Consider the following 26,630-nt stretch of genomic DNA (forward strand, 5'->3'; position numbering starts at 1 on the left):
TTCTACATGTCTGTTGTATAAACGAGCGTTAAAGTTAGTAAAAATATAATAATTTTCAAATATTAATTTAAATAAAAATGTATTTAAAAATAAATTTTTCTTTTGACTTTGCTTTAAGACTGAGTTTAGTAAAGATTAGCTGATTGCAACTTGTTTTTGCCTTCGCTCTCTTCTGATATAGTTCATAAGGATTTTCCTTTTACTCAGCTGACACTATCTCTTCTAGTTCCGGCTCTTTCCCTCTCCCGCTCTCTCACTCTCTCCCTCTCCTTTTCTCATCTCGCCAACATGCTAACATGTGTATTGTATGTTTCCTATTGCTCTCAGTTTTGCTGTCCAATTGAAAGTGAACTCTGACAGTTTGGCTGCTCCCCGGACTTGCTGCTCCCAATGGCTGGTGGTCGTCCTTTATTAGTTTAGCGCTGGCGACTGATGCTGCAGTTTTTCGCTGCCTGACCGCCTGCCACGCCCCTCGTTTTGCGCTTTGTGACAATAAATTGTGAACAAGCATGGGGCGTGCGCTGACATTTTGCGGTGCTGTCCAGCTGCAGCTCATCCAGATCGGCCCAGCCCGGCCTGGGCCCGGCCTGGCAGCTGTGCTGTTGTCCGCCTGTCCCTCACTCGGTCTGCTCGTCTGTTGAGGTTTCATTTGGCACTTGACATATGTATGTACGAAAAACTGCGGCCAGAATAGAACTGGTTGTGCGGCGGATTTGAGCAATGATGGAAACTGGGCGCGTTTTTCTTCTCCTCTGTTATTATTTTTTTTGTTTGGCGTGTTTTTAAAATGCAGTTAAATATTTGGAGTTTTTTCTTTTGTTTTACTGCCGCGCTGGGCTGGGCCTTGTTGCAGTTTTATAAACTCGTAACTAACCGCAGGTTTGTGTTGTCATTCCCCACGTTTCAGCCCGATTCGTTGCGGGGTTTTATCGCGGCGCCTGTTTTTATTTATTTAAGGCAAACATTTTTAACTGCTGACGTGGTTTCAGTTTTTATTCGCAGTTATTTTTCCGTTTTCAGTTCAGCTTCAGCTTCAGTTTCAGTTTCAGCTTTTTTTTTATTCGCTCGGCTCGACTTATAAATTATTCGTGTCATGGCCCGGCCACATAAATTCTTGACCGTCTCATATTTATTCCAATCTACCTATGTGATTTCTGTAATACATATATGAGTGTGTGGCTATAGCTGTAGCTGTAGCCGGACAACGGCCCAAAAGTAAGAGTTTAATCAGTTATTCAATTTAGTTAGACAGTTTGCCTCATGCATATTGCACGAGCCAAAGTTCTCAGCGTGACCTTTTCGCTCCGGATTATCCTGAATAATTCAAGAATACTTTTCGCTTTAAACTTGACCGGCAACTAGGGGCCAGCCTCGGCCTCGGCAACATTGTTTATTTGCTAATATTGTTAATCATAAATAACAAAGTTTATGCATAAACGTATTAACCTAAGCAACAACAGCAGCGCAGGCCTTGGCCTGGCCTGGCCCGGCCAGCTTGAGTAAATGACTCAATATTTGACAATCATAACATCCGCTTAGTCTTCAGGCTTCGTCCTGCTGCTCAGCAAAGACAGGAACAACAGACCAGTTTGTCAATGGCAGTTTAAGCTCTTCTATCTATAAATATGTATATATATACATGCAAGTAGTTGTCCATGTGTGTGTGCCATAGACAAGCTCATAATTCAAGTTAGCAAACTTCTTGGACATGCCTTCCACTGCTGCTCCTTTACTGCCTGCCCCTGCCCTGCCTCTGCCCCTCGGCGGCATTTGTTTGTGTCGTAAATTTACGAGTCATAGCCAAAACGAAAGAAAAACGGAAAAAAAGGTTTGCAAGTTTTTCTGTGTCTTATACCCTGTAAGAGGCATGAGTTAAATCGGATATGGGCCATTGAGTAATGTTCCAGTTGAGGGCGCGGGGAAGCGACTCGTAGAGTATCTTGAAGTCTGTGTGGGACAAGTGCATAACTCGTTATATTATTTGCAATATATTATTTATTTATTCAGGCTCGCATTGAATTGCAAATTAAAAGCTTCGCCTTGGTCCATAATTTATATTTAATGATTTTTTAATAGCAGCGACGTAAAAAAAACTGTGGCAAATGTTTTAAATTACAGTAAATCAAACAGGAATGCAGACAGTTGGCCAACTTGGAGCTGAAGCTGTGCGTGTGTGCGGCGGGGGCGGCAGACAGTGGGGCGAATATGTCATTATGCGCTTAAATTGTTGCACAATTAAACGTAGAAGAAGAATAGTTACGACCAGCCATTGCAGCCACGCCCACGCCCGCTCAGTCTGTTAGCGGCTTTTGTTTATTGTTGGCAGATTATGAAGCGACGACACCCGACGACTGTGCAGATAAAACTTTTTATCGGCTATTGTTTAAATGATGCGGCAGCAACACAATGGCAGCAGCATAATGTTGACTGAATCGAGCCAAGTTTAATCAGCTAAGGACGCATTCATTGTCTGTGCGCTGTTTACACAAAGCAACATCAATACGGTGAAATTACGAAATGCACTTGATTTACTTAAGAGCTGCCATTAAAGCCAAACTAAGCACCTGAATTTCCATCACTTTAAAGGCAAGCTGTAAGCAAAGTCGGGCAGCTGTGCTGGTGTCAGGCATGGGCCGCTCCAGCCGCTCCAGCTGCTCCAACTGACCGCAATAATAATTCAATCAATTTAAAACCAACACCTAATCAAACAAAACGCCACAAGAGCCAACAAAAACAGCAGTGCAGAGATAGAAGAGGCAGAACTGAAATTCCAATAATTCGTTATGAAGTCGATGCTAATAACGCTCCGCTGCACACAATGGACACGACGATGTTGATGATAATAATGATGCTAATGACGATGATGATGAACAGGCTACAGTCCTGCCAGCGCTGAGGGGCAAAGCAACAACAACAGCCAGCGAAAGAGACGGAGCGAAAGATAAAGCGAGTGACAGAGAGAGAGGCTGCAGAGTTTGCAATGAATTTACACAAAATCGAAATCAGAAAATTACCATTATGCCGGGCAGTCAGGCCTGCTGCTGCAGCTCCTGCTGCTGTTCGAGGCCATTTCATATGACAGCAGTGAATTGCAACTCTAACCAGCTACAAATATTGGCCAGAGCTCTGGCATGAACGACATAGATGGCGACTTGCAATTACAGCAAAAATTGTTGTTTGAGCTTTGCAGGAGGCGGGCCATGGCAGGGCCAGCGGCAGAGCATAAGGAGTGACCGCAGCACATGACCAGCTGCACTGCTGTGGAACGACAGCGGCAACGACATGAAACCTGTCCGGTCAAATAACCCATTAACTAAAAACTTAATCAATTGGAACCCCAGCCCCATTCATAATCATTGCCAATTGAGAAGCAATAGCCACTGTGTAAATGAATCGCTGCCCACTGCCCGCTGCCCACTGCCCGCTGGCTGTTATTGAACCTTTGGATCACAGGCAAATGCAGGAGAAAAAAAAAAGCTAAAATGTAGTTGGCTTCCCATGGACGATGCGGTTGGCCATTCTTGGTTGCTATTAGCGACATTACAGCTCTGCCTATGAATGCCAATTGCCAGCGCTGGCAATTTTTCTCAGGCATACCTCACAGCACTCAATATGGGGCATATTAGCTGAGCTACTAATTGGCTAGGTAATAAGTACGAAAAGGATTTGGGTAGAGTAAAAGAGAAAGCGAAGATAGCGAATAGTTTATATGGATTGAGAAAGAAAGAGATTGAGAATAAAATATTTAAGGTAAAGAAAAGAAATTTATAAAATATTTTAGATATATAAATATATATTAAATATATTTAATGCCTTGACTCTCGCAACGATTCATGGTAAAATACAAATTGAAGTTCGAGGCTCAAGTCCTGCTGCAGCTCTCATATCGTATATAGGCAACACAACAATGAAGTTGGCTGTTATTGTTGCAGTTTGCAGCACCTTCGGCAAATGCCAACAGTTTTTAGCGTAAGCTGAAATTGGCGTTCGGCCCACAAATGTATGCTACGCGATTTTTTCAGCATTCATTTTTCTAGCTGCCAGCTGCAGTTGCAGTGCCAGCTGCATTGGCGAAAAGGAAAACAATCAAATATTGAACGCAGCAAGCGGCAAATGGCGCCAACAAATAAAAATTTATACAACAGTCATAATCCATTACCCATGCCAGATGCCAGAGCGGAACTGGGCACGCTGGAAATTGGTTGGGATTGGGATTGGGCTAGGTCATGGGCCGGTTGCAGTTTCCGCATATTTATTTATTTTTCACTTGTTCGACAAACATTTATATATATTTAAATATATATTTAAATATATAAATGCATGTATATCTCTCCCTTTATAAAGCCGCTGCGAAAAATGGAGCGCAACTTAACCCACATTTGCATGCGCGAGCTTTAAAATGTATCAAAAAAAAAATAAAAAATAAAAGAAAACAGAAAGAGAGGGAGAAATTGCCTTAACAGCATTCTGTGCGAAATAAACTTGATTTTTAATTAATTAAATTTTATTTATTTACTTGGCAGCTCAGCGAACTGGGACGTCCATTCACGGGCGGCTCCTGGTGCGGCAAGGCCACCGGACCGCAATTATATTTCAGTGAAACATCCACGGTGACGGCCTCAGTAAAGGTGAGTAAAGCATGCAGGACTTGTGACAAACATTCAGTTAATATCGCTGTTTACCTGGCTTCATGTGGCATCATAATATTGCGATATATCAAAAGTTGCCGAGCAAAATAAACTCTCTCGCCCGCTCTCCCTGCTTATTCTGAATATTATTGAAACTGTCGATATGAGCCATTGAAAGCGTACAAAACATTCGGCCAGGCGCTGTATTCATTTCATTCTTGTTTTTTAATTTTAAATTGAACAACTTTCGCGTTAACGTGGCGTATGCGTAATGTTTACTTGAGCAGCCATTGCCACTTTTTGATTAATATTTAAATAAACGTGCGGCCATAAAAGCAAATGGACAACAGCGCTCGGCCAGCTTGCTGAATACGCCAGCGCATAAATTATGAAAATTAATAAAAATTCATGCTCCAATCGGATTGCGCTCGACTGGGCTGAGGGCGAGTTGCTCCGAGTGCAACAAATTGCTTCAAGTGACGATGAGTTGACGTGGTCGAAGGCGCAGATTGCAGATTGCATAATTAAAGGAAAATTGCGTGTGCAAATGACAGTTTCTCTGCTTCTTCTTCTTCTTCGTCTGCTTTCTGCTGTCACTTGGCCCAGAGTTCAATCAGAGATCGTTCAACTTGAGCCAAAGTGAAACTGGTCTTTGTCTTGGCAGCTGTCGCTCAGTTTTTCGACAAATAAATATTTCAATTTGGCCCCTCGACGGGCCGTCGCGCCGGATCGATGTCCCTTTGTATTGTCACATACAATTGACGGCACACCATTTCCTGTCGTATTTGGCAGCATTGCCAATGCAATCGCCCGACGTATATATATTTATATATATATATATACTTTCCACACTCAATTTTCAGCTCATTTCGGCATGGCATTGCTCGTATTGGCATTGCAAGTCTTTGTAAGATATCTTCAACTTTTCCTTTTTGCAGGTATTCCATCCGCCACGCAATTTACGAGATGAGAAACCCTTTGAGTTCAGCATCAGATACAAATTTATAAGCCAGTCCGATGCAGTCGTCAGGTAAGTTGCAAGAGATGTTGCCACATTTTCAATGCCTAATGAAAATCAATGGACAATAGAACAAAAATAGAAATTGGCATGAAATACGTTGGGGTTAACTATCTATTCTTGTATTAGCCCAGAGCTGGGATGCTGTGCAGCAGATTCTGCAAGTATTTTCAGGGCTAGCTTCAATTAGGCGCTTTGGCAAAGGCCTAATAAGAACTTGGGATAGCAATAGCTGGCCCTGCCCATGTCATGGCTATATCAAGAATCTACTGCACTCACTGTGTAAATTATAGGGATCATACAGCGCTCAGCCAGTGAATTCAGTTATCAATGAGAATTCAGTTATCAAAAATTTTTCTATTTTAATAACCAAAAAAAATTTTTTATTTATGTAAATTGTGATTTAAAGGTATTATATTAGAGGTTCATAACTTTGTGTTAACAAGACTCCTTTATTTGTGACTCTAGTTAATAGCTGATAATTTTTATTTGTTAAGTTTGGCTTGACATTTTATAGTAAATAAACTTTCATTCGTTAAAGACCTGTAAATTGTTTAAAAAAAATTTTGAAAACAAATTTTTTCAGGTTAATATTATCGTGCACTTCGTTCATTTTTTGACGTAACACATTTTTGGTTAAATATGTGTATATAAATAAGCAGAATTGTCGCATTTGTAATAAGTATGGTCAAAATAACATTACAACTGCAAAGCGGAACTGCTGATCAGTTTTATGCCCTGGCGAAGTCATGGTTCATTAATATCTTCAAAACCGACAATGGCCATGACTGTGGTCAAATTTGTGCGCTATATTTCACTAGAACGGAACAAAATCATATTTATTCACTAATGTTTTATAATTGACTATTTAATAAAGTTAATTTTATGGACATTAAAAATATATATATATATATTTAATTCTGATGAAAACTTGTATAACTCTAAAGAAAACTGCATTTCTGATCACACGATTGACGACAATTTTTACGTTAATATTTACAATTTACGCTACGATTTTCTGACAATTTCTACTATATAATTTCTTAAATATCTTCAACCTTAATCAGTTTATCAATTTTTGTGGCAACTAGAGTCTCGCATTACCATTATTTTCCGTGGCTCGAAATAGAATTCTGTCGAAATGTAATCAAGAAATTCGTTATAGAATATATAAGACTTCTATTTGTTTTGGCCTGCAGCTGGCCTGTAACTGTAATTTATCATTTAGGCGTAGAGGCAGCCTTTAAAAGTGCGCAGAGCTGGGCAAGTTAATGTCAGCAGCGAGCGCTGTGACGGCTGCCAGTGTTGGCCTTTGTTTTAACGCACTCGTTTGGCCTGGCAGCCTGAGCCGTCGCTAAATCCTTGTAGCTGCTCGAACAATGCCACTTTTGTTGAAATGCTGCATAAAACATGAGCAGCAGCAGTAGCTCCAGCTACAGCTCCTTCATAGCCAGTAGACGTGGCATGCCATATACGATTCATGCTGCAATCCATTTGTGCTCAGACGTGTGTCAAATTTTCGTATAGGTGTCGCGTTCTTTGTTTGCGCCTGTTGCCAGTTGGCAGTTGCCGGTTGGCAGTTGGCAGTTCGCTGTGCGCCGTGCGCTGTTGTGCCGGATATGGCAATAGTGCTATAAATTGAAATGTATTTTTACGCCTCAGCAAATTTCATACAATTTACACGGAAAAATAATATTTACGAGCGGGTGAATGGGCTGGCTGCAGTTGAGAATGCATTGAATGTACGGCTGTATGTCCGGCCGTACGGACCATTAGCAAACCAAACAATGGCCAAAACACTGGGCCAAATGAGGATTTTAAACTTAAAATGCCAGGATGTATTTTATGCAAATTGCAGGCAGACTAGCAGGTGGGCAGGTGGGCGGACATGGCCCCAAATACCAAACAAATATACTGCCGAGTGGAGGCAGCTAAACTAAATTAAATGCTAAACTTGCATACTCAACGACACCTGGAATGCACACAGACACACACACACACACACACACACACACACACACACATATATATATATATGTATACTAATGGTATGTGGGGCTTACATTACACAGGTATGGACTGCCCGATAAGCCATTGGAATTGGGACGTGTCACACCCGGCACCTATTGTACAAGGCAATTCGATGAATGCTATCGTAACAAGTGTCGCCTGCAAAGTCCAAATTATCCTGGTATGTATCCAAGGAATGTCACCTGCTATTGGACAATACGCCAGAAAGAAGTGCCAACCAGCAAGCATGCCATGATTGCCGTCAGCCAGGAGAATCAGCACAAAGCCCTAGTCAAGCGGTAAGTGAAAGCCGGCGCAGGCCTTCGCCTGCTGCCCCAGCTTAGCTACGTTTCCATTGAAATACCGAATTTCTATGACCCGTGTGCATGCAGCACATTAAATAAGCATTAGCATTTTGTGGATCGAGTCGACCGTGTCGCATTCGTATGACAAATTTCAATTTGGCAAATTGCAATGCGACTTGCACTCCACATTATCACACTTGCAAGCGCTGTAAGCGGCCATTGAAATGAGTGAGTGAATGAATGGCTGAATGAATGAGTGAATGAATGCTGTTATTGCTGCCATGTATTTTGTATATTCCAATTAAATGTTTGCATATATTGTGCTTGCATATCAAATTAGATAACAACGGACAGAAAGGCCGAACAACCAACTGACAGCGACTGTAACTGAATCCCATTTCAAATGCAAAATGTGTATTAAATGTCGCGATTTCCAGGCACACACTGCCAGGCGAGTACTTGGCTGAAGTCAATGAACATGTTACAGGAATTGGAAAAATATATAGAGGGAGAAATAGAGAGATTTGAGGCAGTCATAGCAACTCAGCTCCTTCCATATCTTAAAATTATTTAGGAGTACTTGATCGAGCTTAATGAAGTTGCAACAAATATTTTAAAATTAAGGGAGAGAGTGAGAAGTAGAGAGAGAGAATGAGAGACACAGTCAGAGAAGATGCAACAAATACTTAAAAAATTAAAAGAGCGAGAGAGAGGAAGATTAGAAGCAGAGAAAGGCAATCATAAGACCTCAGCTCTTTCAATAACTTAAACTTATTTAGGCATACTCTGACATGCGAGTACTTGGGCAAAGAGAAAATATATATAAAAAGAGAGAGAGAGAGAGATGGCAGCTATAAGACCACATCTCTTTCTGTATCTGTAGCTAACACTACCAATACCAGGCGTATACTTGGCTGAAGTCAATGAAGATTTAAGAAATATTTTTATAATGAAGAGAGAGAGAGAGAATAGAGGCATTTGACTTCAGCTCTTCTATGTCTTTAGCTAACTTATGTTTACTATGCCAGGCGAGTACTTGCTCAAAGAGGGAGTATAGCTAGATAGAGAGAGAGAGAGAGCGAAAGACACTCATCTTCACTTCATCATTTCACTTCACCTTCACATCTTCAGCGAACTCAGCTGCTCTAAAAAGAGCATTTAATTGCCGTCAAACTATCCACATCAATTGTCACTTGGCAGGCTTATTAACTTTGACAGCTTGGACAGTTTCGTTGCAGCTGCTTTTTTTGCCTGGATTTGCGAAATGAAAATGTTTGCATTGCATTTAGCGCTGATTGCAATTTAAGTTTGTTTTCCCCTGTGTTTTTTGGCTCTAGTGAATATTTATATATTTGAATATTTTCATACTAAATGGCAAATCGATTTTTTGCACTTGCAGCTCGATTGCCAGCTTCAACAAGACCTCGCGTTCGATACGCGCCTGGTCGGATTGCACGGGCGAACGCGATCATCTGATATTCTATGATGGCAGCTCCACGAACGATCCGGTCTTGGCCAAGTACTGCGGCGGCGACTGGTTGCCGCGCGTCGTGTCACGGTAAGTGTGCGCCTCTCGCACTCTGCTCGGGCATTTATTTAACGCCATTTCTCTTTTATGAAAAAGTTAAATACGAGAGCCGAGCACAACTCATAATACATTTACAAGCCCCAGTCAAACATACGAACTGACTGAGCGACATTTTAATGAGCATGTGCTGTGTGTGTGTGTGTGTGTGTGTGTGTGTTGGGCCTGTGTGTGTGTGTAGATCTATGTGTAACTGAATTGGAACACATGCGCCCCAGGCCAACTGCAGTGCAGTGCACTAGGACTGCGGTCACACACACACACACACACACACACACACACACACTCACACACACAGACACTGCTTATGGTGCTTTGTGTGCGCCTTGCAATTGTGCGCAATGCTTAAGAAAAACCGGAAATTGGGTTGCTCTGCAGACAGACAAAAGCAACCAAGAGACAGACTTAAATAGACACACACACACACACACACACACACAGAGAGAGACACACACTCAAAGCACACACTCGACACACACATGGAACACATAAATAGATTTATATGTGCGCCATTTGCAACTTTTTGCCTGACTATACAAAATGCACGCCTATTGAAAACATTTTGATGCATGTGATTTATGCAATGGGTAAGAATCTTTGCTCATTAGGTGCCAAGTTCTTTAGAGAAGCGCCACACTATAAATTCTTAAAGAGCAAAACAAACTGAATGCCTGACACTTGTATTAAAAGTAGTTATATCATCGTGCTATGCAGTCAAAGTTTTTGAAACGAGAGTTCGGCGCGACTTTTGTTGTGCGACTCGCTTAACATTAATTCTTATTAATCTTGTGCTGTGTATGAAAAGTTATGTAAATGCAGTCATGATTCAACTGGAGTAAAGAATAGTTAAGAATATATAGGCTAAGTTTTTTTGTATTTATTGTTTGTAGTAAGAGTTGGCCAAATAAGTACTGCAGAAAGAGACATTGCAATCATATTAAAAAAAGTTGAGATATATTTATATATATATATAGATATTATTTTATGATTCTTGGACTTGGCTAGCAATACTTTCAGCCTTCTTTTTGGTCTTGCATGAGTGCGTTTAATATGTGAACAGGATTTCCAGCATTAAATGCTCGAATATTGCTTTCGAGTTCTTAAAATCTTTTGAACTTATTAGCATGTCATGAGCACTTGACATTGACCCAGAGATAGTAATTAAGGTAACTATATATATTTGCCAATTATTGCCTAAGCATAATCATGGCTTATGAACAATAGCCGCAGTTTTTAAATGCAGCTTAGAAGGCGTTTAAACGACGTTCTCCTCCTCATTTTCGTCTTCAAATTGTGTTGCTAAAACTAAAAATTTGTTATTTAGAAAGAGCTGAGTTTAATTTAAGTGAGATAAGCTGAGGTCCGAGAAGTTATAGATATTTAAATTATAGTTATTTATATCAGTTCATATAGTTTATTATAAAATATCTTCTCAATTTTTTATTTCAAACAGAAGAATCCTTAGCCAAGTTCAAGTTCAATTACTAAAATATGGTCAAGAAGAAAACTTAGCGTAATTTTGGGCGCGTTTCAATAGACAACTAATGCAATAAATATAAGTGTTAGAGAACGAGAAGAAACCTAAGCCTAATTCGATAAAAAGAATTCGAAATAAAGACATTTTTTTAAAAAATATTTTAAAAATATTTTTTCATTACTGGCAGACATTAGTAAATGTAGTCATACATGGCAAATACTAAAAAATATTCGAGTATATAAATAATAGCAATAGCTCAAACAGCTGCTTAAATAAATCAATAGGAAATAGTAATACTCTTGTTGGGTCAGCTATATTGTATTTCATATTTAAATTATATTTTCAAAGATATTTTTCCATTTTCATATCGCAAGCTCATTTCCGTTTGTTAGCATCAGGTATTTCAGTTAGTTCTTCTTCCATTTCCTGTTGCGCCAAAAACATTTTTTGCTTTTTCATTTCTTTAACTGTTTTTTTTTTGTTTTTTGTTGGCTTTTGCTGATTTGCGAGAGCGAAAAAAGTCGGAACAATACATTTGGAAAGCAGAGAAACGCCCGCAGATAATGCACCCTGCCAGTGGCTCAAGTGCAGAGTGCGAATGCTGTGCCACGCCCGCATGGCATTGAAGTGGACGAGTTGCCCCTTTGGCCATTTATCTGGCACTTCACATTCGCCAAAGTTTGCGCTTTTCGCTCACTCTTGAGACATGCAGCTCAGCTTTGATTGTTGTTGCTGCAGCTTTGTTTTCTTTTCTCTCTCTCTCTCTTCTTCTCATGCAGCTGCAGAAACATTTGAAAAAATTAAAAGCCAGTCAGGCAGCGTTGCTGATGATTACAGCTGATGTTCATGTTGATGTTGCTGTTGATGATCATGAGAATCGTTTCACCTTGTTGCTTAATCTCTTAATGAGTTGCTCTCGGGCATTTATTGACATTTTCGTTGTGAATATTGCTAGAATGAGAGCTGAAATCTTATGAGCAAACATGCACAGCTCGGCTGGCGCATCAGAAATGCATATAGCGTAAAATGCACACACGGCTGCTGATGACGCTGAGGCCTGAGAGTCGTTGCAAGGATGTGTGCCACATTGCCATGGCAATGTGTGCCAGGCTTAAGCGCGCTGCCAAAGTTGTCCTCCACGCGGCTTGCTTTGCCAGCCAACGTCTTGCGCGATACGAGAAGATGTATAATACAAACACACATATACAAAGCCATGGCTGCCTGTGTGTGTGTGTGTGTGTGAGTGTTGGCTTACAGACACCTCAGACATGACAGTCATATAATTTTTGCCCGCTTTTGCCTGCCTGACTTTCAGCACACACACGCAGAGGTGGGAGTTGCAGCGGAAATGCTGCCACATGAGAATTATTAATTTCCCTGTGCAACTTAAAATGGCAACAAGCTGCAAGCAGCAAGCAGCAGGCAGCGTCTCTTTGACGTGCCTGCGCATTTTTATTGAACTCTTTGCCCCTCCTGCCCCACACCGCGTGCTGTGCTTCAGCAGCTGTTGCTTTTCTAAGTGCTGGCAAAGTATGTTAATTTTTTTCCTTTTTTTATCTATCTTTTATATATATTTTGGCACTTGTAAGAAACTGAAAGGCGCTAACTTTTTAAGCAGCAAATTACTTTTTTTACACACTTTGCAAAAGGGTTTAAAATTTCATGTGCAAGTTTCTAAAATGCTAATCTGGTATTTATTTTTTGAATTTATTTATATAAATTTCTCTTTTTCTAGCCTAGTCTTAACACATGCTGTCTGCAAGTGCATTAAAACTTCGTTATTCAGAGAGCGCAACTCTTAAATTATTTGCTGTCTCGTGGTTTTAAGCCAAAGTTAACTACCTAAAGATAAAGTTTACATGTGTGCAAACGCGTGTATGTGTGTGTGCGTGTGTGTGTGAGTGTAAATATGTTATGTTGAGTTCTCGTGAAAGCATTTAGTTTGAGTGTAGGTTTTGAGCTAGTTCCACTGCTTATGTGTTTACTTTGAAATGAGTTTTACTATTTGTCAAACTTAATTTAAATTTCCATATAATTTGCATATAAGCTGCTCTATAAGTCCAAGTCCAGAGATGGGTAAGAGAAGAGCTAGATGAAATACAATAAATTTAAATGAAATAAATTCTGAGATGACTGTCAACATTAGGAAAATAAGAAATTATGTATTCCTAGAATTCTAGGCAAATAATAAAATAAAAAATTAATCTATTATTTTATAATCAATTATTTAGGATTAAATTTATTGTTACTCAAATAATCAATTATTTGGGTAAATCATTATTGATGCAAGTGGACAAGAAGAACATGGCAGAAAAGAGCATTTGAGGGTTTCTGTAGAGACTTTTAGATTCATGTGAATTAACCAACTGTTTGCAGCCAAAAATAAGTTTTGATTTGATAAAGGGAAAGGCTGAGGCTGTACTATTCCTCATAAATATAATATTTAATTAAAAAAAATCTAGAAAGAGTTTACGATGACTGCAGAGTATACGCTACATAAAACAGCTAATTATCTTATATAATTATATTTTATTTAATTTTATTATTTAAAGGTTAGAGTCCTGCTACCTTTTAGGCAAAGCACAAATTCAATAATATAATTAATATATTAATAGCTAAAGAAGAGCAAGCAGATATAGACTCTAACTAGCTGGAAAGGTTTAAGCAGATATTTCATATATTTGAGGTCAGGTAGGTCTTAGTGGTAGGTCAGGCAGGTCTAAAAAGATCCTTGGGCTGCAGAATCCAAAATCCTAGTTGGGCTGCTTGAGTGAAAATCTAAACTCTCTAGATATTATTTGCACACTTCCTGCTTGAGCTCTCGCTCAATATGCCACTATCTATTTCGCATATTCCAATCTAATTAGTTTCTTTAAAAGCTTCATTAAAAGAGCATTAACATATACCGTTCCGCAGCTGTATTTTGTAGCTGCCTGCTTTGTGGCTGGTTTATTTTAAACTATTTTATTAGCCATATTGCCCAGTGGCTTGCTTAATTTGACACAATTTCGCTGGTTTATCGAACTTAATCAACTGGCCGCAGGACAGGCCCGGCCCGGCCCGGTCCGGCCCGGTCCGGTCCATTATTAGAACTAGTTCAATTAGCGGGCCCAGCTGAGCTGTGTTTGCTTCTCAAAGCGAGCATCAAATTTGCTGGATAATTCCGTTAGCCTCGTCAGTCTCGCTGCGCACACAAGCCCTCACATCTCTTACATCGGTCGAGAGGCGACCACTTTTAGAGCCGCCAATCTCGCTCGCTGCCGTCGCCCCACAAGACGGGCGGGCGCTGCCATTTGCGGTCAGACATTTTGGCATCGGGGCATGTGCAAATTCGTGACCAAGCGCTGCAGCAGCAGCTGTCGAGTGCTGAGAGGGCATGAAGTATTTCAGGCGACGCATTGATAACCACCGGCAAAGGGACAACGCTTGGAGACGTGTGCCCGGTTTTGTGTTGATTTTACGACACCCGCAAGTGCCGCAGGCCATTAAGTACCCAAGTGCTACGCATACGTAGTGCGTGGCTATGCCACTGGGAGCTGGGAGGGCCACAGCATGCTAAAGCCAACATTTGTGCGCTTTATTAAAAATTAATTTACTTTTCATTTGCAGTTTATTGCACTTGGCAGTGACAAAAAAAAGGAAATGTTGCAGAAGCTGCCACACCCAGGCAACGCCCAGCTCCGGCGCACACGTGTGCCCTGACTCCATCTCTCTGTCTTCCGCACGCTTTGTCCACGTGTCCTTGGGTGTAGGTGTTTGAATAATAAGAGCACCCAACGCTTGACTGCTTGGCTGCTGTCTTTTAGCCACACTTACACGTATTAAAAAGCCATTTGTGTTGGCCATATTTGATGGCTTTTAACATGGGCGCGTGAGGCGCTTTGGCAAGCGCCAGGTGTGGGCGAAAGCTGCTCAAGCTGCGGCCGCCGCTCATTTTTATGTACTTTATACTACTCATACGCCGCGTAAGCCGCCCCCATAAAAATTCAATTTTAAATTTAAATTGAAAAGCTTTGGCAAATTAATGAGCAACAAAAACACTTGCAAGCGTTGCTTAAGCACAAAGCTATTTCAGCTGTAATCAGTTTTAATTGCTTTCATTTTCATTTGATGCGGCTGACCAAGTATAGCAGGACAAATTGCTATGAAGCCAAAACAAAGAATTTTTAATTTTATTTTTTACCTTTTCTTGAAGCCATTTGCAAAGACACATCATATCAATTTATGGATATAACTGTTAGCTCAAATTGCATTCACTCTTGCCTCTACACACATGTGCTCCAGCCAGCTCCTTTATCAGCTAACATATTTGGCCAGTCTCATTTACTTTTATAGTTCGTTATCATATTTCATTCGAGTCGTAGCAGGCGCTACAATATTGCTACGTTTAAAGCCTTTTAACATAGCTGCAGAGGCAGCGAATTGGTTGCCGCGAAAAGTGGCCAAGTTTTATGAGCACTCGATGTCAGTGCCAGCGCTGGCCAACAATTGCAAAAATTGTGACTCTTGGCCTCGGTCGGCTGCTGGCGGTGCTGGCGTCACGTCGTCTACAACAAATGGTGCAACACCCACGGCTGTCATTTCATAATTTTCAGCCGACAAAAAACAAGAGAAAAAACTAAAAGACAAACGGCCCGAAAATTGTTGGCCCGCAGTTGGAAGATTCGCTACTTGTTCGCTTGTCGCTTGTTATGCCAAAAAATTTGCCTAAAACTTTTGGCGTCTGCCGACGCCGCTGCTCAGCGGCAGACAATGGCGAAAAAAGTTAATTTGGCAGCGAAAATGCAAACAACCAGGCGAACGGACACTTCCAATAGGGGCGTTGCGCACCAAGCTGTGGGCGTGGCAGCAAGCTGCTGGCAAAACAGCACAACAAGAGGCTGCGTCATGCTCCCAGGCGCGGCAGCTCTTGCTGGCGCAAGCTCAACATTTGTTTACAAATATATATATTTATATATATTTGTATATATATATTTGTATATATGTATACTTAAGTATATAAATCTGTTCAGTCTGACCAACAGCTTTACGACTTTACTTGATTGTCGAGCTGTGCAAATTAAATTTACGCCAAGCTGCTTTTCGCACGCCTTCAATTTGTGCGCTCATCGTTGTTGTTTAACGTTGCGTATGCGCAATATGCAAAACTTTGACAATTAATAATTGTCTATGTTGTCCAATAAGTTTTGGTATTTGAAGTCTTTTGATTAATATTTGTTAAGTCTTTAAGTTATATTATTGTTATTCTATCTCTCTCTCTTTCTCTCTCCCAGTGGCCCCGAAATGCTGGTCGCTTTTCACTCCAGTCCCTTCTCAGCGCCGCTGCAGCAAGGCATACCCAATCGCGGCTTTGAGCTGGATGTGGACATACTTTTCACCGATTCGGATTCATTCGACTTCGCCCAGGGCACAAAAAATCTTTGTGAATTTCACATTAATGCATCGAATCCGGGTAAGTACACAGCAGAGTTAAGCAATCAAAGGGCACGCGAATTGTCAGCCCCAGCTTAAATGCGAATATTAATGAGCATTGCACGCAGCGAAAATGGGGTCAGCTGCAGCTTGAGTTGCCCTTGCCATGGCTGCTGCTGCTGCTGGAGCATTGTTATATTTATAATTTATTGATATATATATATATATATATTGCTTAATCAGTGATGCTGCTTGAGCGTTTGCCCCACGCACTCCACAAGCACTCAGCTCGAGCTGCAGCCACAGCCGCAGAATTTCACTCTGCGGACAGCTAAGTGTTTGGGGCAGCGCGTCTTATGGCAATCAAAAGTTGCATCCACTTTAAGGTTGATGAAACCTGAGTTGCTGCTACTACAACGACTACACTATTCATTAGCTTGGCCTGGGCGGGCTGTTGGCAGCACCTAAGCTGACTTAATGGCTTTTTAATTTGATTCCAGGCCAGACGAACTCAAATTGAGTTGATCCGACAGCAAACGGCACTGAGTCAGCAGCAATTAACGCACTCGAAATATCTATTTAATTTCGCAAAAAAATAATATCTTTCTACACTGCTTAACAAAGTGGATTTAGCATAGGCTCAATTTAGAGTCAAACTCTTGATTCTTTGCAGTTCTTGCATCAGCTTAAAATTAATTTTAAGTCAAATAATTTTAAATAATATAAAAATCAATTTCATTAAATCAAAACAAATTTTTCATCAGCTTCTGCAGCTCATGGCGCAGTCGGCAATGCCCGTGCGGAAATTTTTCACTTTGCTTTTAATTAGATTTAAATTGTTTGCTGAGCTTTTTTCATTATTTTTATCAGCGCCCAGTGCATAAAAATATAAAATGAAAATTCCCAAATAATCCATAAAAAATGAAACGCAAAATTTTCAACAGAAAGCAAACAACAGATTTCTTTCCACGAAGTGCTCTGCTGCGTTGTAGATACGCCCTTAATACACTCACTTAATTGCGGTAAATTGTAAGCTGCCGTCCATAAGCTGAGCTCTTAAATTGCTCGATTTTTATTTTCATTTGCTGCTGGCCAGCGGCAGTGGCGGCGACGGCTGCATTTAATTGAAAAATTATTAAATGAAATTTTTGGGCTCGAATCGCAGGCTGTGCAGCACTAGCAGAAGTCTGTTTATGCCTGTGTGTGTGTGTGTGTGTGTGTGTGTGCAGTGTAGCAGACACTAATGTTCATTAATTTGCACTTAATAAGTTTTGAGTAGGTTTATTTACTGGCCAACGCTTGGTTGGCTTCGTTTTCTTGCTTGTTTCCTTTTTTTTTTTGCAGCTCTCAATCTTTGCTTTATTTGCAAATTTTACTTCATCTGAAATTAGTTTTCGCAATTTTGGCAGCTGTAATGGCAAAAGCCCAGTCCACAGCCACTCACTTAAGTTGTCCTTTTTTTTGTTGCTTTGTTTTGAGCTCTTGCCACGCTCATTAACTTGGCAGCTTATTTGTTTGTTGCTTTTGCCTAATTTTTGACCGTTTAACTTTTGTGAAATGCCTTCAATTTTGCGGCCATTGCTTCGGCTTGGCTTTGCGCTGGGAACTGGCGCAGCTGCCCAGCGTCTGTCCGCCGGCCGATAATCATTAGCAGCGGCGCCATATCTATCATAGTTTTAATCGGCAGCAAAGTCTTAAAGAGCATCAGCAACGGCAACATAAATCACAACAGCTGCTAACAATGTTGCATAAATAAATAATGAAATTGCAAAAGTTCAATAATATATATATATATATATATATATGCTGTGATTAGCTGAGAGATTTATGTAACAAACTTTGCGCAGCGAACTTTTGAGAGATTTTAAAAACAGTTAAGCAAATTAAATGAGCAGCCAGGGAATATTAATTTATTGGCTCACAAATTGAGATATGCTGAAATTAAAGTTGATAAAAAAGTGTGTGCTCTATGCTGCTTTAGGTCTTGAGAGATTTATGTGCGATTTATGTTGCTATTATTATTATTTATGCATATTATTCAGGCTAAGCTGCAGTTGACCAGGCAGGAGTGATGCAACTTTCAGCAACTATATTTCAGCAGCTGCTTAACTTATTGATATTGTGTAGTTGCTTAAATATTTAATAAGGCTTGCCATTTAATTATCATGAATAGAAACCAACTTTCTGCTGCATATAGATAGCTATAAGCTGCGCCATTCAACTAAGGCAAACTCTTTTCAGGCATATTTCTAGCCTACACTGCCATGTTAGCCTCTTAAGCTATCAAAAGCTAATCAAGAATGAATATATGTTTCTATATAGATTTCGCTTTCATTGTCATATCAGCCGCTGAACTGAGGGCTTAGCTGTAGCTGGCCCTATAACCGCTGCGAATCGGATAATTTAATCAAATTAGGCATACGTTAAGCATGGCAGGCTCTAACGTAATACTTGCATGCAAAATTTAATTAAAACACACACAGAGTGAAAGAGGCAGAGAGAGAGAGAGGTTGAGAGCTGAAACTTCAGTTGTGCCAGCTTGAATGCGTTTAGGTACGGCTCAGTGCCGCTGGAGCTCTACATTTAATTAAACTTAATTGATAAAGTTATGGCAAAATCAAACCAAATTAAATATGCAACAGATTTTGTTGCGCAATCAATGAAATGAATATAAATGCAGTCGAAAGCGAACTTGCAACGCAATGCATTTGCAGTATGGTTAATCATACGCCCCGTGTTGCCGACTATGTTTATATTAGATGGGTTTATCACACATTATTTACAGCTCACACACACACAGACATAAATACACTCCCGCACACACATGCATGCAGCACATTATTATAACTTTGAAATGACCTTTGCTGTTCATAATAAATTGTGTGGCTCGCTTTTAGCATTTTACATATTTAAATGCAATGCATATTGAATTTGTTGGCTCCTTAATGATGATGTTTGCTGCTGTTGTTGTTTTTGTTGTTGCAGTGGGGGCAACGCTGTACAAACAAAAACCGCGCTGCGCACAATTGAAAGCAAAATGAAACGATAAATATTTGGTTTACGTTAAAACTTTAATTAAAATCATGTTGCAGCCCGCAATAATTTATTTTTAGCGAACGTTTTTGGTATTTGTGACCGAGCGTGCGTGTGTATGGCTGTGTGTGTGTGTGTGTGTATGTGTGTGCTTGTGTATGTGTGTATTCGTGTCGATAACAAAACAATTATGCTGCTTTGCTTTTTGTTTGTATTTTGCTTTTGCCTCGCCGAGTTCCGCCCTTTGGTCATTATAAATGTTTCATGCGCGAGCACCACATTTTCCTAATTGAACTTGCCACGGAATGTTGGCCAAAGTGCTGCCACATTTTCCATACCCTAAGCCTATTGGCAACAGCTCTTATGGGGTATACTGGTTTTCCGGTGGTGTCTAAAGCGCGTAGAAGAGCGAAGCAAGTGGAGATATTTGTAAATAGCTGCTGAGCTGCTGCCGACAGGTCCATTTGTGCGTCTGTCAATCTGGCTACCTGTCTGTGCGTCTTCATTACCTTTTCTATATTCCGATTGACAAATCTAGCTTTTTACATAATCTCAAGTTGCCAGCTTCAGCGGCTGCTGGACAGCTGTATTGATTGATATTGATATTGAAATTGATATGTGATGATAATATTGATAGATAAAGCCGATGATGCCAATGAGGAGCGCAATGGTGATTATGATAATGATGACGTTGATAATGAAAATGCTGAATGTGATATAAATTAAGATTTTATTAATGATTGCTGGTTATGAAAATGAAAATTGCTGTTGATGATGATGAAAATGCTGATAATGATACCCATAATGATTACATTAGAAAGAATGATATTATTGATGCTACTGATGATAGTGATGATAATGACGATAATGATGATAATGATAAAATTGATGTTAATGATGATAATGATGATAATGATGATAATGATGATAATGATGATAATGATAATGATGATAATGATGATAATGATGATAATGATGATAATGATGATAATGATGATAATGATGATAATGATGATAATGATGATAATGATGATAATGATGATAATGATGATAATGATGATAATGATGATAATGATGATAATGATGATAATGATGATAATGATGATAATGATGATAATGATGATAATGATGATAATGATGATAATGATGATAATGATGATAATGATAATAAGATAATGATGATAATGATGATAATGATGATAATGATGATAATGATGATAATGATGATAATGATGATAATGATGATAATGATGATAATGATGATAATGATGATAATGATGATAATGATGATAATGATGATAATGATGATAATGATGATAATGATGATAATGATGATAATGATGATAATGATGATAATGATGATAATGATGATAATGATGATAATGATGATAATGATGATAATGATGATAATGATGATAATGATGATAATGATGATAATGATGATAATGATGATAATGATGATAATGATGATAATGATGATAATGATGATAATGATGATAATGATGATAATGATGATTATGATAATGATAATCATAATGATAGTGACAATAAAAAGTCAGGGTATATAAAAGTCGGTCCAATATATTACAATAAAGATAACAGTAATCATTCAAACAGTTATTTTTATATAAAAAAATATACAATATAAGAAAAATAATAATATAATATAAAAATAAAAATAAATATAATTTTCTAATAATCCAAATGACATTGAGTCAGGGTGTATCTAAGTCGGTCAGCTCTTAGTATGGCACAGCTACTTCATGGCCGATTTTACTGTTGCTTTATGAAAGCTTGTCATAGAAGTGTGGGTACAAGAGCACCTGCTGTTATTGCTGCTGCTGTTGTGATATAAGCAGTAGCATTGAAATTTTCCGCCTCTGGGCGCATTCACGTCATTGAAATGGTTTCGATTAGCTCATTAGGCGTTTATGAAGTTATTGAAAACATAATTTGAAATTCAAATATGTTAATTTGTAGGTAAATATGAGAAACTGCGGCAGTCCCTGAATAATTAGCAAAAAATGTATAATTTCTTTGGCAAATAAATAGGAAGATGAATTTTACTTTTGATATATTAAGATGTGCTTTATATAGAAACTAATGCTAATTAGAGCTCAAGCAACAAAGACCATTATTCAAACTATCTCAACCAAATACTCTTGCTTGTTATCTTTTGCTTGAAGTTCTTTTAGTTGGCATTGCAATTCACTTGCCAATCGCTTCCTTTTTCGCTTGTCACTTAAGACATTGAGCCACGCCCTTAATCAAATGCCCTGTCAGCGCGCACAGTGAAATGTTGTTTTAATTGCCACAGCCCCAGCCGAAGCGCCTAACTAGCCCATCTAATTAACGCTAATCAACTTGCTGACACTCGAATTGCCACCAAACAAGACATAAACACAAAAGCTAAGCCGCCCCCACTCGCTCCCAATCTTCGAATTATTTTATGTGATGCGAGTGTAATAAATTATTATATGAAATCGCTGCGAGATTTGCAGCAAATTATTTATGCCCGAGCCAAACTCTGCCAGCCACCCACACAGAGAGAGAGAGAGAGAGAGAGAGGGAGGAGGAGATCACAGATGCTATAAATTTATTACTGTACAAGCCGAAGAACATTTCCGCCGAAGCCAAGAAACGTTTACCCAGTCATTTGTATAGATAGATATGTGTATACTAGACATAGCAGAGTCCCTAAAAATATGCTCAAATGTGAGGCAAATATACAACATTTTATTTACAAATAAACCGAAAGAAGGATGCGAGCATACACAACTCTATGCTCATATCAACATATATCTCATATATATATTTGTGTTTTTGCCTGTAAGAGTGTGGGTGTGGAGCTAAGTACAATAGATACATTTCCACATTGGCGGAAGTTGCTTTGGCATTTTTATTGATTTACGGATTATTGTCGAGTAAGTGGAGCGACGAATCTGTGGAGCAACTGGGCGAATGTGTTGTTGCTGCCAGCGAAGAATCCTTCACAAAAAACTTTTCTAAGATTTTCACCAGGCACTCACTCAGCTCGATTCGGTTCAGTTCAGGTTCGGAAACTTTTCGGAGCAAACTTTAAACAAATCTTTTGATTCTTACTTTTTTTACCACTTTGTTTTGCCTCTGCTGCGAATACTTGTTGAAATTTTTACTTTTTAATTTCATAAAGTCAACATAAGAAGAAGAAGAAGAAGAAGAGGCAACGGGAATCAAAGTAAATATGTGAAGCACACAACGAAACGTTGAGTGCGAACACATTTTGCACAAATTTAAATATGAATTTCTGAAAATCTCTTGCACTTTTTCATAGCATACTTTTGTGCGCAGCGAAAGTGTGGCATGAAATTTCATAGAATTGATAAATAATCGAGGAATATGTGCACAATAAATTTGAAATAAACACGTTCAAGCGGCATAGAAACTAGAAATATTTGAATTTTAATTTAATTCATTTATTTGAATTTAGTTCTTAACTTAATTTTCAATAAATAATTTTAAATAAATTAAGTATATAATATACCCAAAATAAAGCAAAATTTAACTTAAGAAACTATCATATAAATTTTACTGAAAGAAATTTCAGCTTATTAAAATTAAAAAAAAAGCAACTCTTATAATAATATATCAATATGCAGCCTTGTTCATAAAAATAGTAATGCGACGAAGCAACACAATTTGGACACAAAAATTTGAATAATAAATACAATATAAAAAAATATATTTATATACACAGATGTTTCATGTAAAATATTAATACTAAATAAAAAAGAAAATAGAGCTTCAATTACACTTTTAATATACAATTGGCTGACAAAAGTAAAAATAATTTTTTTTTGTTTTTCTCACTCTTTTCATGCATGCCGTAGGTTAATTTTGTAGTTAATTTGAAAATATGCTCTTTAAATATTCATGGACTTCTAATTTTTGGACTGAATCGAGGCGAAAGCGAACACGAAAACGTTTCATTATTATAATTTTGTCATAAAATCGAGCCACAATGGCAGCGGATGCATTCAAATGAGGTCATTGGCTGGCTGATTTGGCTGACAGTGGTGCGGTGGTTGGGGAACTGTATGAGCCAGACGGGGCTGTGCGAGCACATATTTGCTGTTGTTGTTGCTAAGTTTGTTTATTGAGTTGCAATTTTGTTTGCAATCAGCGGCAAAATGCAAGAAGCGAGCACGAAACGACAAACTGGCAATCGAAACTAACGAGAGAATGCCGTGGGTGTTATGGCAGCGGGCGGGACGGGGCGGGGCAGACTCGAGTGTGAGTGTGTGTGTGTGTGGGTTGAGTTGTGCAAACAGCAAATTAGCATATTTGCACATAACGGCAACATTTTATTAGTACATAAATGGAAGTGCATGCGTGTGTGTGTGTGTAAAATAAATATTTATACATGAATTTGTCAATGGATTGTGTTTTGTTTCTGTGGCCGCCTATGAACTTTGTGCTTACAATTTCTATTTATTTATATGATTTTTCATAAATATTTAAAGTACTTTTGTTTATCGTAACTGCCTTGAATAGCAATTTAGTTATACTTGAGTAGGCAGCCAGCCAAGCGATTCAATTATCAGGAGCAACCAGAGTCACGACAATCAGCTACGAGATATGTATATATATATATATATATATATATATATATATATATATATATATATATATATATATATATATATATATACATATATATTGGCAATTTAGTTGCTCTGAAAACAAAACGTTTGCAATTAGTCGCTGCTACATAGACTGCACATACATTTTCCTCCTAATTATGGGCACAATCACAAATAAATCAACTAAATTGGCTCAGCTCAAAGTTTAGCTGCCGCCCAATTGCTGTGCTTTCCATGCTCTATACACACAGACGTGTGTCTATGTATGTGTGTCTCTTTAGCCGTTATATATTGAGCTGCTTGCGCTGCTCTCGATTTTTTCAATTATTTTTCGCCTTGCAGCGTAATTGACTCGCTTTTAATTACGCGCACCAAAATACATATTTTTTGTTGCTTCTTTTTGTATTCAGCAAAATTATTTGCATTTATTTGTGCTAGCTGTAGGCGTGGCAGCCTTGCTGAATTAACATGTAAAAGAGTTTACAGCAAATAAAAATATTACAAATAACAATTTTATTTATTATTTATTTATTTATAGCAGCAATTTGATAGAGAAATGCAGGGATCAAGAGTGATAGTAATTGTAGTGGATATAATGCAATAGATGTTGCAGTTATTGATGATGTTTTAATGCTGGAGTGTGCTGTAAGATTTGCCATTTTATAGTAAGCCTCATGAATCAGATGGAAATCAAGTAAAAAATATGTTAATAAAATCTTGACTCAGTTAGGCACACAGCGAGGCAGTTATTTGAGCTAAAAATTGCTTCATTTCTAATGCCCTAGTTCGCGCTTTAAAATGCCACTAAAAACAATGAAATATTTTATTTCCATATGCTCCAGCTTAGTCACTTAATAAACTCTTTGCACACACTTTAAATTGCAGCAGTTTCTCATAGACTAAATATTTATTTGGCGCGTTCATTGCTAGCCGCAAATCAGCAGTGAAAACTGTCAAAAATCACACGAGACTCGCTGATAAGTAAAGCCCTGATCGAAATATATATACGCACACTGGCATGGGCATTGCCTATATATGAATTGTAATCAGGGCTATTTTGTGCGCCATGTGAATTAGTTAACGTTTGCGCACGGCCAAAATTACAATCACAGTCCAGACGCAGGCGAACGTGTGGGTGGTGTGTGTGGTGCGGTTGGCTGATGGTTGGTGGAGCTCAGCTGCAGTAGCTGTAATAAATTTCGTTGCCATACAAAATGGCTGGCCAATACAACAATGGCGGGCAATACGGAAATAATTCAAGGCCCGGAATCGGAATCGGAATTGGTGCTGGGGCCAAAGCTGGCGCGCAGCGTAGCAGCCATAATAATAAGAATAATAATAAGAATAATAATGATAGTAGTATGCTTATCAGTGTAACCAGTCCGTGCACAGTGTGTAGGTGTCTCGGTGCAGGTGCTCGCCAGCCCCACTCAACGGCAATAAAATTGTTATTTTTGCGATTTATTATTAGAGTGCATTTGGGGCTTACGCCGTGAATACGTGTATGTATACACAATGTATACGCAACGCGTTTGCCCATTAAATTATGGGGTGTTAGTTTTATTGATTGTGTTGCTGTGGGCGTGGCCCTCGGTGGGCAGCCCTGCTCCCTTTCGGCTTGATGGACTGGCCATGTTATTCGATTGCCTGTTGTGTTTTTGTTATTTTTCGATTTGTTATTGACCGCTGCGCAAATTAAATACAATTGCCCCCAGGGGGCGGCGCCGCACCAAATCCAATCCAGCCTCATCTACTGCTGCTGCTTGTCTATCAGCTTTTGTGCAATCACAATTAAACAAGAGGAAGTGCGAGCTCAAGGAAGAGTGCATGGCTGACTTTGCTCTGGCTGCTTAAAATGCAATTTCATGCCTATCTCGTTGCAGGCAGCACGCCTATTTGGTATTTGTTGTGCCACCAAATTAGCATAAGTCCCACAGACACAAAGCCTGCCCTTAGCATAGAGTGTGCTATATAGAAATATTTGATAATAATCAGAGAGAGAGAGAAACATGGAAATAAATTTGTATAGAATACAAATGATTTGAGTTATGATGTTGTTTCTAGTTTTATATTGAAGTTAAATTTATGCCGTTATTTACAAAATATAACATGATTCAAATAGCTGCTTCGGTCTGGCTGGCTGTGCTTTAAGCTTAGGGTCAAATACTTGCCTTGATGGGGATCAGCCTTATAACACAACTTTTCCAACAATTTCCCACTTTTAGCCAACAAACGCAAATTTATAATCAAATGGCATCTCCAGTCATATGTTTTTCCATTTAAATATACTCACTAACTTGGTCAACAATTTTTATATAATTATCAGAAATAGCATTACACTTGCTGGGTTAACACAACAAATACTCGCCTTGATGGAGACCAGCTTTATAACACAACTTTCCCAACAATTCCCTGCTTTTAGCTAACAAAAAAAAATTTATAATCAAATGGCATCTCCAGTCATATGTTTTTCCATTTAAACATACTCACTAACTTGGTCAACAATTTTTATATAATTATCAGAAATAGCATCACACTTG

General features: G+C 38.9%; 1 protein-coding gene across 1 annotated transcript in view; it reads left to right on the forward strand.

Annotated features, from left to right (window-relative positions):
* The window catches only part of LOC111605108, a 68,428-nt gene that overhangs the window by 25,823 nt on the left and 15,975 nt on the right, over positions 1–26,630 (forward strand). The window contains exons 5-9 of the mRNA XM_023323450.2: positions 4,524–4,628; positions 5,567–5,658; positions 7,719–7,955; positions 9,361–9,519; positions 16,297–16,475. Of these exons, the coding sequence (XP_023179218.2) occupies positions 4,524–4,628; positions 5,567–5,658; positions 7,719–7,955; positions 9,361–9,519; positions 16,297–16,475 (772 nt within the window). The remainder of the gene's footprint in view (positions 1–4,523; positions 4,629–5,566; positions 5,659–7,718; positions 7,956–9,360; positions 9,520–16,296; positions 16,476–26,630) is intronic.

Source organism: Drosophila hydei, unplaced genomic scaffold (genome assembly GCF_003285905.1).
Source record: "Drosophila hydei strain 15085-1641.00,03,60 unplaced genomic scaffold, DhydRS2 tig00000001-arrow-pilon, whole genome shotgun sequence".
In the NCBI taxonomy this organism is placed as follows: domain Eukaryota; kingdom Metazoa; phylum Arthropoda; class Insecta; order Diptera; family Drosophilidae; genus Drosophila; species Drosophila hydei.